At 40.6% G+C, this 11,361-nt stretch overlaps 1 protein-coding gene across 1 annotated transcript; it reads right to left on the bottom strand.

Annotated features, from left to right (window-relative positions):
* Positions 1–233: 233 nt before the first annotated feature.
* Positions 234–9,237, bottom strand: CDX4 (caudal type homeobox 4). The gene is made up of 3 exons (XM_027534337.1): positions 8,739–9,237; positions 1,667–1,812; positions 234–422 (listed from the first exon to the last, which is right to left on the bottom strand). The coding sequence occupies exons 1-3, from the start codon at positions 9,235–9,237 to the stop codon at positions 234–236; spliced, it is 834 nt and encodes a 277-aa protein (XP_027390138.1).
* Between the last annotated feature and the right edge of the window lie 2,124 nt (positions 9,238–11,361).

The raw sequence follows: 11,361 nt of genomic DNA, 5'->3' as shown, positions 1-11,361 counted from the left end.
GCATTGCACACAGGAGTTTTCTAGGTATAGTTCCTAACAGTAAGTGATTCTTGAATTATCTTCAATCCATGGTGCATCCACTCATTCTGAATACTGTCTTAAAAGGAATTATTACCTAATGTTGCAACTCCCCTGCTGATATCTTAAGAGACCAAAAAGACAATGCTAAAGGAAAGGCATTTTCCATTTCTCTTTGCCTTTCTTTCATTCAGATTTCATTCAGAGACTATGACCTACTGAATCTCGATAGGCTGAAATCCACGGACAGCAGATGGGGTGGTGAAAAAAATATTAGGTAGTTCCCCAGGGCTGATGGAGCCAGAGTCACTTTGCACTGAGCCTCCACTGTTCTCAAACTGGGATATTTTCTTTTTGATCATCTTTCTCTCCTTGGCTCTGCGATTTTGAAACCAGATTTTCACCTGAAACAAAAAATGCTTTGGATTTAATGGGACAACATACTGAATGCATTTTTCAAAGTCATTGCTGATATTGTTCTGGGGCTTTAGTATTAATATTTACAAACTCTTTCACATGCATCACTTGAGCCTCACAATGACCTTGTGAAGTATGCCCTTTTGACAACAGGTTTTTAAAAAAGCTGAGACTCAGAAAGGGAAAATATCTTTCATGAGATGAAATTGAAATCAAGCCCAGGGCCTCAGACTCTGAATGCAGTAGTCTTTACATTATACCTCACTCACCATCTTTGTTGCACAGGTAAAAATAAATAATGATAGTATGGCAGATTCTGAGGCATGGTGATGAAAAGGGAGGGATTTAAATAGCAACGGTGATTATGATCTGTCATTAAAAGACTAAGGTTAGGGACTTCCCTGGCAGTCCAGAGGTTAAGACTCTGCACTTCCAATGCACGGGGCACAGGTTTGACCCTTGGTCTGAGAACTAAGATCCTACATGCCATGTAAATTTTTTTTTTTAAAGTAAGTTTAATGACACAGAACTGGGTGAACAAGGGTTATGAAGTACTATATCTCTTGCTGTGTGCCTTTATAAATGGTTGAAATGTAGATTACTTGGGATAAGGCATTAATGGACTTTACAGTTCTAGAATTATACGATATCCAGGATTACTCCTAGACCTTTGTGGAAAAAAAAAAAGAACATCAAATAGTTATGTCATGTCAAAAGCTGGGTGAGTGGAAACTACTGATTCTTGCCAAGATTTAATTTTCACTGAGTATCCACAGTAAGCTAAATCTGAGGCAGGAATCATAGGATTACATAGACCACAGAAAATTAAATCTCCTAGCCTGAATAATAGAAAAACTTGATTCAGGTATAAGCATTGGTGTTCATTTACTGTTACAGTTTGACTGATATAAGCCAGATAATTGCCATGATTGACAGATTTCAACTTCACACATAGATTATAACTACTTGGGAAATCATATCAAGGTTTTGACTTGGCTGACCAATTGTATGGGGATTTTAATCCTTCTCCATCCACTATGTCCCCATCCTTGTTTCCACACCTATATAGTGCCCACCACACTAGGAGGTTCAATAGGAAAAATATGGGCTTTAGGAAAGCTTTGAGAATGGCTTAGTCTTCTTTTGCTTCCCTCCTGCTTACAGATGTCCTTAAAATCTTAGCCTATTTGAAATGCTTATATGAAAAATGTTAAATGCACTTCCGGTGTACCTGTCTCTCAGAAAGGCCCAAGTTGACTGCAAGCTCTGATTTTCTCCGAATGGTGATATATCTATTGCAGTGGAATTCTTTCTCCAGCTCCAACCTTTGATGATCTGTGTAAACTACGCGGTACTTTTCTTTTGTCCTGGTTTTCCCTGTTAGGGGAGAAAGGAGTGTATTTAATCATATTTTTTTTCTTTGGAGGTTATTTTGGTTGGAGGAATCAGAGCCACTGTTCCTACCCTTAGCTATTACTTTCAAATATAAAACAAGTACATTTTTTGAACCAAATATGTCATAAGTCCATTTCTTCATTAAGTACTTTGTCATCCATGGCTATTTGACACACACACACACACACACACACACACATTCAACACACCCATCACAGCACCATTGACATACTGTTACACCAAAGCATTTTAAAGCAAACACTAGCCATGATTTTCATTCCCTTCCCACTCACATATGAGAGCAGTATTGGCAATAGTAGCACCATCCATTATACGTGCACTTCCATTTATATTGTATAGAGTTCTTTCATGTTGTTTCCTATTGAACCTCTCTCTCACCTACCCTTTCAGCTTATGCAGAATGTGTCTTATTCCCATTGTACAGATAAGGAAACCGAGGCTCAGAGGTAAGTGGCTTTGTGGTAGTGGGCTTAGGAATGGGGACCCAAACACATACCTCTGACTGACTCCAAGTCCAGTGTGCCAAATGTTATTCCTAGTTTAAATATGCTGGGCAGCATAAGAATGGCCCAAGTGCAGCAAACTGTTTCATGATACTGACATTCTTATTACATGCACATTCTAGAGAGAATTTCATTTGGATAGTACTTAAAAAAGAAAACATCTCTTGTCACTTGGATTCTGTTCTACAAGAGCTCTATGGGCTTCCCTGGTGGCTCAGACGGTAGGTAAAGCGTCTGCCTGCAATGCGGAAGACCTGGGTTCAATCCCTGGGTCAGGAAGATCCCCTGGAGAGGACATGGCAACCCACTCCAGTACTCTTGCCTGGAGAATCCCATGGATGGAGGAGCCTGGAGGACTACAGTCCACAGGGTTGCAAAGAGTCAGACACTGCTGAGCTACTTCACTTTCACTTTCTTTTCACCTATTAGAAAAAATAGTTTAGTTTTTTTGTTGTTGATGTTGTTTAGTCACTCAGTTGTATCTAACTCTTGCAACCCCATGGACTCTAGCCCTCCAGGCTCCTTTGTCCATGGGATTTCCCAGGCAAGAATACTGGAGTGGGTTGCCATTTCCTTCTCCATGGATTTTTGGGGGAGTTTTAAACAAATTTTTATTCCCTAATGGAAAATGAGAGGGGGAAGTAGGGGGTGTTGACTTTACCAGAATAAAATGGGTATTCTAGTATTCTTTGAAAGGATATCCAAACATTTGCTTTGTGTTACAATGTTTAACTAATTTCTCATGCCTTCCATCAAATAGGGTTTTATTCCTCCTTTTAAATTTTCCAAAGGTGATTAGGAAGTTTCTTTTTCTTTTCAATTTTTCTAACCCCCTCCAGGATCTTCCTCCTTTTCTCTATAGCTTTTGGCAAACTCCTTCTGATCTTCCCTGGTTGTTTTTGATGTGAAGTTTTGGGGAGCGATCTGTAAGACAAAGGTTTCTTTAAAGTGTTTCCCTAAACTCCATTGAGGTGTTAAGATGCAGCACAAGCTTAACAAAGGAGCTACATAGCATCAGATCCCATCTTGAACCCTCTTTACATTCAGGAACACCAGCCAATTGGTTTGGAATTTACAAGCCCTAAACAAATGTCAGACACCCTTTCATCTCCAGGAAAGAAAAAAAAGGGGGGGGACGTGAATGTAGAAACAAATTCTAGATGAGAGATATGTTTTAGGATTAACTCATGGACTAGGGAGCTAAACAAAACTTTCCTTCTTGAAAATGGAAAATGATGAGCTCCAATCAGTTTATCTATCTCAAAGGCTCAAACTATGAGCTGGTTTTCTCTTTGTTTGCTTGTTTTTCATGGGTTTTTTTATATCAATTTTTTAAATTGAAGTATAGTTGATTCACAATATTGTGTTAGGTTCATTTGTAACAACCTGGAAAGATCAAGAGAATATTATGCTCAGTGAAATGTCAGACAGAGAAAGACAAATACTATATGGTATCACTTATATGCGGAATCTAAAATATAACACAAATGAATGTATATGCAAAACAGAAACAGACTCACACGTACGGAAAACAAACTTCAGCTGCTTTTCTGAATCTAGGAAACCAAAGTTCTGGCATTTGGTATGTTACAAAGGCAGAATGTATTTTTGAGGCCACAATGAAAACATTGAGGTTTAATTTATTTCTAGAGCCTCAAATCTTAGAATCAAAATATATCTTTGAAGAGATGTTTCCTAAAACCATTCCTAATACCAAAATGACTGAGTGTTTAAATTCTAACTTGAGGCAGAAGTTAAAATTTAATGTGCGTGTGTCTGTTTTCAACTCTTTGATAATCAGTAAATATAACCAGACTTCAAGAATTCTGGAAGGTTGCAATTCTTCCCCACCCCCATTGGTCATAAATTCCCCTCTTGCAGTTTCTTCTGAGGACAATAAAGTCAATACCAGGCCTCTTTATTTGCCATGAAAATCCTCACCCTTTCCGGCAATATAACCCCTAAAGAAAGGAGGGATGAGGAAGAGCCAGGCTGCATATCAAAGCCATGCAAAGTGTTAAAAAAAGAGTCTGTTGCCCCAATCTTATGGATAAGACCTCAGACCTCAAGAACACTAGATTAGTTGGAAATACTGACTGCACGTTTAACGAAGAGAAATGAATTCTCATTTCCTGGTGCTCCTCTTGTGTCTCTCCTCCCAAGCTATTTTCTTTCCATTTACTCCATTGTCTCTTCCCTTAAATGATGAAATCTGATTGACTGCGTTTTGGACATTTTCTAGTGGAGCATAGAACCATATTTCCATACTAAAACACTAACAAAGTGCTAAAAGCAGTAGCTTTTATTGTTCAAGCCATTCTCTTCTCCCAGAGACTATGACAGTGCCGAGGGTGTGGGATCCCCTTCTCCAGCACTATTGCGAGTTAATCTAGGAAAGTAACAAACTTTAAGTTGTATTACAGGGCTGCTTCAAAGCTCTGCGGTAGGATATCATTACTTGCCCTGACCAAACACTTTGACAAACCTCTGTAGTTCCCATAAGGAGACAGGATCCCTACAGAGTTTGCAAACAAATGTCATTATATATGATGACTTATCATCACCTAAATGTGCTCATTTGAGAGACTGGCTGTGACAGTGCTGTTAGGCAGAAAAGCACTCTCCAAACCTAAGGATTATGATGATGGTGACATCGAGGGTAAAGATGATTAACACCAATCCCTTTCAATAGGGAACAGAGTGTAATTAACACCATCATAATGAGTTTCCATGCGATGGTAATCTTTTGCTGCTTTTAGTTAAAAATTGCATCCAAATTCACTTATAAAAACTGTCCAATTAAAATGATCAAAACGCATATATATGGAATTTAGAAAGATGGTAACAATAACCCAGTGTACGAGACAGCAAAAGAGACACTGATGTATGGAACAGTCTTATGGACTCTGTGGGAGAGGGAGAGGGTGGGAAGATTTGGGAGAATGACATTGAAACATGTAAAATATCATGTAAGAAACGAGTTGCCAGTCCAGGTTCGATGCACGATACTGGATGCTTGGGGCTAGTGCACTGGGACGACCCAGAGGGATGGTATGGGGAGGGAGGAGGGAGGAGGGTTCAGGATGGGGAACACATGTATACCTGTGGCGGATTCATTTTGATATTTGGCAAAACTAATACAATTATGTAAAGTTTAAAAATAAAATAAAATTAAAAAAAATAAAAATAAAATGATCAAAACCAAGAAAGATAATGATATTAGGAATTACTAAGTAACTAATTTTCTGAAATGTCCTAACTGAAGAAAACCTTTTAACTTCCTTGGTTTTCTGTCTTTTGTCCAGTGGGTTAATCAGAATTATTCAAAGTCACTTCCTTCTCTCCTCTTCTTTCCCACCCCTAAAACCAAAGCCGCTTTCCAGCCCTGCTAGGGTTACCGCCTTTCCAATACTCATACAAGGCTATAACTCTGGGTAAAATAAAAACAAAATGAAAAAATTTCTAGAGTGGTGCTATCAATGTTTAAAATATGAAAATACTGAACTTTTAAACTGACAATGCTTAAAATATTAAAATAATGAACTTTTCGTGAATATCTCTGTCAGGTTCCTTTTCACATAATTTTTAACACAAGGTGTGTTTTCAAACAGACTACTTAGGGAACAAAGTGGGGGAAAAAATATCTCACTTTTAAATCAAATCACTTAGTGGACAGTCATTTATTCTGTATGTCAGTCCCCTTTCTGTCATTCAAAAATCAAGTGCCATGATAATCACTATGAAATGTTTTCCAATTGTCCCCTAATATGTGTATTTTTGTTTCTTTAACTTAAGGCTAGTTAAAACATTCTTAAATAATATAAAGAGCTTTAATTTGACTACCATAATCAAGGAGGGGTTACTTCCATTTTTGTAGATCATCTGTTTTGTTCTCAGCCGTAAGTCAAATGTCCTATAATACTACAGAGTGAAGTATAAAATTTAGGAGGATCTGACTTATTCACTTAACAGATATTTGTTTAACTCTCATTATGTACTAAGCATACAAATGGGTGCCTTTTGGTTTGGAGTGATACAGAGAGGTGATCATTTTAATTTTTTCTCAGGTTATCAGTTCATAACCTGAGATCTACGGAAGGGGTTTCAGTGGATCCATGAGTCTCCCAAAATTATTCAAATAAATGACATATGTGGGACTTCCCTGGCAGTCCAGTGGTTAAGACTCTGTGCTTCCACTGAAGAAAGCATGGGTTTGGTCCTTGGTCAGGGAACTAAGATCTTGTATGCTGCTTGGCAAGACCAAAAAAATAGATAAAAATTTAAAAAATCTGATGGAAAAAATGAAGTGTGTACATGTGCATTTGTGCCCTTGTGCATTTTTCTGGAAGAGGGTCCATACTTTTCATCATATTCTTAAATCATTGCTAAATATGTACTTAGGCTGCAAGAATATAACAAAGGGGTATTTTTATAAGACATTAAAATGAAATGGTGATTGAATTTAATAAAGCCTCATCTATAGGATAGGCTGCCACAAGTTAGTGAGGTTCTAAAATCATTCAATTTAGAATTTCTCATAGAAGTTGGAGAGAAAATCTTGTGAAGATGGTATTGTACAGCAAGGTTTGACGACTGAGCTAATGATGAAGACTCCATAGAGTAATTTAGAGTCCCGTTCTAAACTCTACCTGGCACCAGAATTATACAAAAGAGAGACTCTGACAAATACAAATGAAGACTATTAAGCAGAGAAACCCATCATATTTTCTCTTTTATACAGAAAATTCATGACTCAAGATAATTATTTTATCTTGTTCTTTTCTTCCCATTGTTTTGTCTTCCAAACAACATACTAGTGACTTTCCTCTTTTTAAGTATTTCAAAACATAATCCTAAACTGGAGCAGCCACTTTTCTGGCTTTTGTGTCTCTTGCTGATGGTTAGGTCTTAGTGAATAGGTGTTAATTACAACCCTAAGATTAGATATAATAACAGCCCTGACAGTGCCCCACCCTAAGCTTACTTTCTATTCTTTTTAGCCCACCAACTCACTCTTATTTCAAAAAGCAATATGCAGACTTACTTACAAACACTTTAGAGCTAAGTATTTAAGCTCTACTCTTAATTTGGGATTGCTACCCTAGTAATGTCCTAATTAATTGGAACTGCCTCCTCCAGGCTGAGTACTCTCAATGATAAAATTTGGTCCCTTCCCACCCTCTTGTTTTTGCTATTTTTAAGCAGAGAAAAAGTGCAGAACTGTGAGCAGAAGCATAATCACTATGGGCAAATGCTATTGGAATGTCATGTCTTCCCCAGAGGGATGAAAGTGTTAGGCTGAATTTTACTAATTTTCTCTAATGAAAGGCAGTGATGAGTTGGAATAATAAGAATGTGATAAAAGCACAACTATAGCTGAAAACAAACATCTCCCCACCTCCCTCCTCCAGCCCCTGTCCAAGATTAAAGCAGAGTATGCAGAGTACCCCCCCCCACACACCCCACACCCCTGCGCACACCCTCCTCCCAGTAGCCGCCAACCAGTAGCTTGCTGGTAGGAGAGTGAGTTGGCATTAGGCTGAGATCTCTGGGCTTTCCTATGTGTCCTGACAAGCCTGTATTCAGTCCCTGCATCTCGAAATGCCTGCCTGTACTGTTTGGAGGGCTTTAATCCCTTTAACTGTATTGATGCTGGGGCTGATACTGGTGCACACCCCGGGGATGTTAGGGTTGAGCAGCTTATTATGTCCCAGTGGTGTGCTGTAGCTTTCCATTGGTGGAAGGAAAGTTGTACAAAGGCATTGGGTTTGAATTCAGCTGGCTCCTGCCAGCTTGGGCAAAGGAAACTGGAGCTTCCTTGAGAGTTCAGGGTGAGGAGGCCATTTTGCCATCAGGGCCTTTGTGGCTAAACTGGACCACCTATTGCCAATCAAGCACTGAATCTAAATTGACCATCACCAGATTTGGGGGAGAAGCCGACCTGCTCAGATAGAGAAGGCTTTGAAATGGAACAGGCAAACAGCAGTGGCTGAGCATAGAGAAACATAGTTGTCCTCTCCTCATTCACCCACTGACCTTCCCCGTGAATATGTTTTCCTATCTGGGCAACTGTGGGGTTGGATCTTGATCTTTGTGGCTCAGTATGTCCATTGTCACCACGGTTGCTCCTTTGGCTGATCAGAAAATGATGAAAAAGTCCTCTACTGTCAGCTTAGTTCCAAGCACTACACTCTGTTTTTGAGCAGAAGCACAAGCGAAGGAGGTCACTTGTGGTCTGGGGCCCTGGGCAGTAAGCCACATAGTGGTCTCCTTAGCTAAGCTGTGCGGAGAGAAGTCTGAGAAGTAGGAGGACCAGAAGGCCAACAGAAGTAAAGAAGAAGCAAAGGAAGGAAAAGGATCAGAGCATTGGTTTCGGTTACTCACCAGTCACCTGCACTGTCTTGCGCATCCATGCATAGGGGCTGTGACGGCTTCTGCTAGAACTCTCGTCTGCGATGCCGGCGTCGATGGGGAACAGTGATCCTCCGGCTGGTGTTGGCAGGCTGCTACCGCTGTTTCCACCCCCTGCGGGGCCCAGATTGCTATATTCCAGTGAGCTGAAAGCGGCGGGGCTCGAGCTCATGTCGTTCATGGGGACCGTACCCATAGTACTGGATGGCCCGGGGTACACGCTCCAGTCTTCACGAGGGGGACTATAGGGTGACCCCCAGGCTCCCAGCGGTGGCCCGTGAGGATCCATACCGGGCATATGTGGATATCCCATGTAGTGCGCATAAGAAGGGGCCGCTGCGAAGTTGGAGGCTGGCAGAGGACTCCCACCATCCCCAGTGGCACCAGCCCCGGTGGTGCCACCTCCTGCGGGGCTCCTGAGAGTGCTGGAGTACATGTCCGCTTCTTTTTCCAAAAGGCAGCTTCTGTACATAGTGGCTTGGATATGAGAAAGGAGCTCCCTAAGGCATCCTGAAGTCCCTATTAAGGTCCCAACCCGACTTTGAGAAGCAGTAGGGAACCAGAATTTTAGCTGTGCTGCACGCCCCTCCGACTACTCCATAGGCGTTTCCTACCCTGACGGTTTCCAGGTGACTGGTAGCCCTGTATAGACGGGCCCCCAATTGCTGAGCTGACGTCAAGGGGCTTTAGGCTTTTACATAGCATTTGCATTCAAATGAACGGCCATTTCACTTTCACAAGGACTTGTTCACTCTACACCCCCTCCAAGAGATCCTGTGCCTTTCAGTCTCATCTTTCTCGCTTTTGTCCACCTGATCCCATAGCACTAACTGCGCCTTTGGAAGCAGGAGCTCTTCCAGAGGTTCCTGACCAGTTCCCCGCAAAGTGAGATAGAGAGGTGTAGAATCAGAGCAAAATCCTGTTCTTTGGTCCTTTCCCTGTGGCTTCTTCCCTTTACGCTAATCTCCTGCACCTAGTCTGCATTCTTGGTATCTTCTCTGCCCACAGTCCCTGGCACAGGCACTCCACATGGCACTGGCCCATGATAGTACTAAAAGGGGCTCTCCCGTCTCTTCATTGCCCACCCCCCAATAGCAGGAGAGCTTTGTTTCTGAGGACAGAGATTCATTTCACAACTATATATTGTGTGCCTACTATGTGATAGGCTGCTGTAGACTCAGGGGATAGAGCAGTGAACAAGACAAACATTTCTGCTGTGCCTTCCTGAGGTTATATTCCTGTAGATGACAGGCTGGATTAACTGAATGTTTTACAAGTGTGTACAAATTAAAGAAAGATAAAGAGAGGATGTTATGAAAAAAGGAAGGAAAGAAGGAGAAGACTCTTCTGGGTAGTGGGCTTTCTTATTTTCCTGTCAGTTCACTAGTCTTGCTTGGGTGTCTCTTTCTGCCAGTACTCACAAGGAGCCAAATTCCTGCAGACTCAAATCCAGGGCAGCTGAAGCTCCCAACTTGCTTTTACACTTGCAATTTCCTTTGTAAAGTTAAAATTGTTGAAAAAGACATGGAGTTGCCAGTAGATGCCAATGAACTCAAGACTTTACTTCAAGAAATCAGATCACCTCTTGAATGCAAAACCAGTTTATATTCCAGTATTCCTTCTCCCTCCACAACTGAAGTGACTTAGCATGTATGCACATTCCTTCTCCCTCACTCCTGCCCCCTCCCAAAGCCTACCACAACCTTTAATTCAAGATGTGTTCCTATTCAGAGAATATGCTTCTCCATAAAGTCCAACACAACCTGGCACCTTCATTAACTGATCCCTCTTTGGCTTCGAAAATATCACATTACTTCTGGGAGTTTCAGGGTTTCCCCTTGTGTAATAGGGATACTAACAGTGTCTGTATTTTGAAGGCAGGATTTCCTGAGGTGATATATGCAAACTGTTTAACAACACTTGGCACACAGCACAGGACCACTGTATTCATTAATTTACTCAACCAATATTTATTGAGTGCTAGGTGCTATTCTATGTATGGAGACATCGGTAGTGAACAAAGCACTTATTAAGCTTATATTCTTCTCAAGGGGAGATATACTAATAAGTAATTAAATTTTATGGTATGTCAGATAGTAATAATCAATATTGTAAAGAAAAAGAAAGCAGCAAAGAAAATAAGGAATGCTAGAGGATGTTTCAATTTAATATATGGTGGTCTGGGAAGACCTTACTTAGAAATAATATTTAAGTAAAACATAGAAGAAGTGATGGATTGAGCTATGAGGCAAGGATCCAGACAGAGGGAACAGCAAGTAAAAAGAAAAGCCTGTCTTTTATTGGAGAAATAGCAAGAAGGAAAGTGTGGCTAACAGGTAGATGAGGTCCAAACATTAATATGGTGGGTCATTTTTAATGTCTAAGCTTTTACTCTAAGTGAGATAGGGAGACATTGTAGGGTTTTGAACAGATAAGTGACATGACTTAAGTTTTGAAAAGATTGCTTTGGCCATTGGATTAAGAATAGACTGTAAGTGGGCAAAATAAAATCAGGCTGGTTAAGTAAAAGTCTATTGCAATAATCCAGGTGAATGGCACTGGGGATGGAGAGCAGTGGTTGAATTCTGGATATATT

This window comes from Bos indicus x Bos taurus, chromosome X (assembly GCF_003369695.1).
Source record: "Bos indicus x Bos taurus breed Angus x Brahman F1 hybrid chromosome X, Bos_hybrid_MaternalHap_v2.0, whole genome shotgun sequence".
NCBI classification, from domain to species: Eukaryota; Metazoa; Chordata; class Mammalia; order Artiodactyla; family Bovidae; genus Bos; species Bos indicus x Bos taurus.
Note: the sequence above shows the minus strand (reverse complement) of the source record. Positions and strands in the feature narration are given on the sequence as shown.

Excerpts from the sequence above, each read along its gene's own strand:
- CDX4 (XM_027534337.1), bottom strand. The coding sequence starts at position 9,237 with ATGTACAGAAGCTGCCTTTTGGAAAAAGAAGCGGACATGTACTCCAGC. Across the intron at positions 1,813-8,738 it reads CAAGACAGTGCAGGTGACTG|GGAAAACCAGGACAAAAGAA; the intron begins GTGAGTAACCGA and ends CTCCCCTAACAG. Across the intron at positions 423-1,666 it reads TGGGCCTTTCTGAGAGACAG|GTGAAAATCTGGTTTCAAAA; the intron begins GTACACCGGAAG and ends TTTTTGTTTCAG.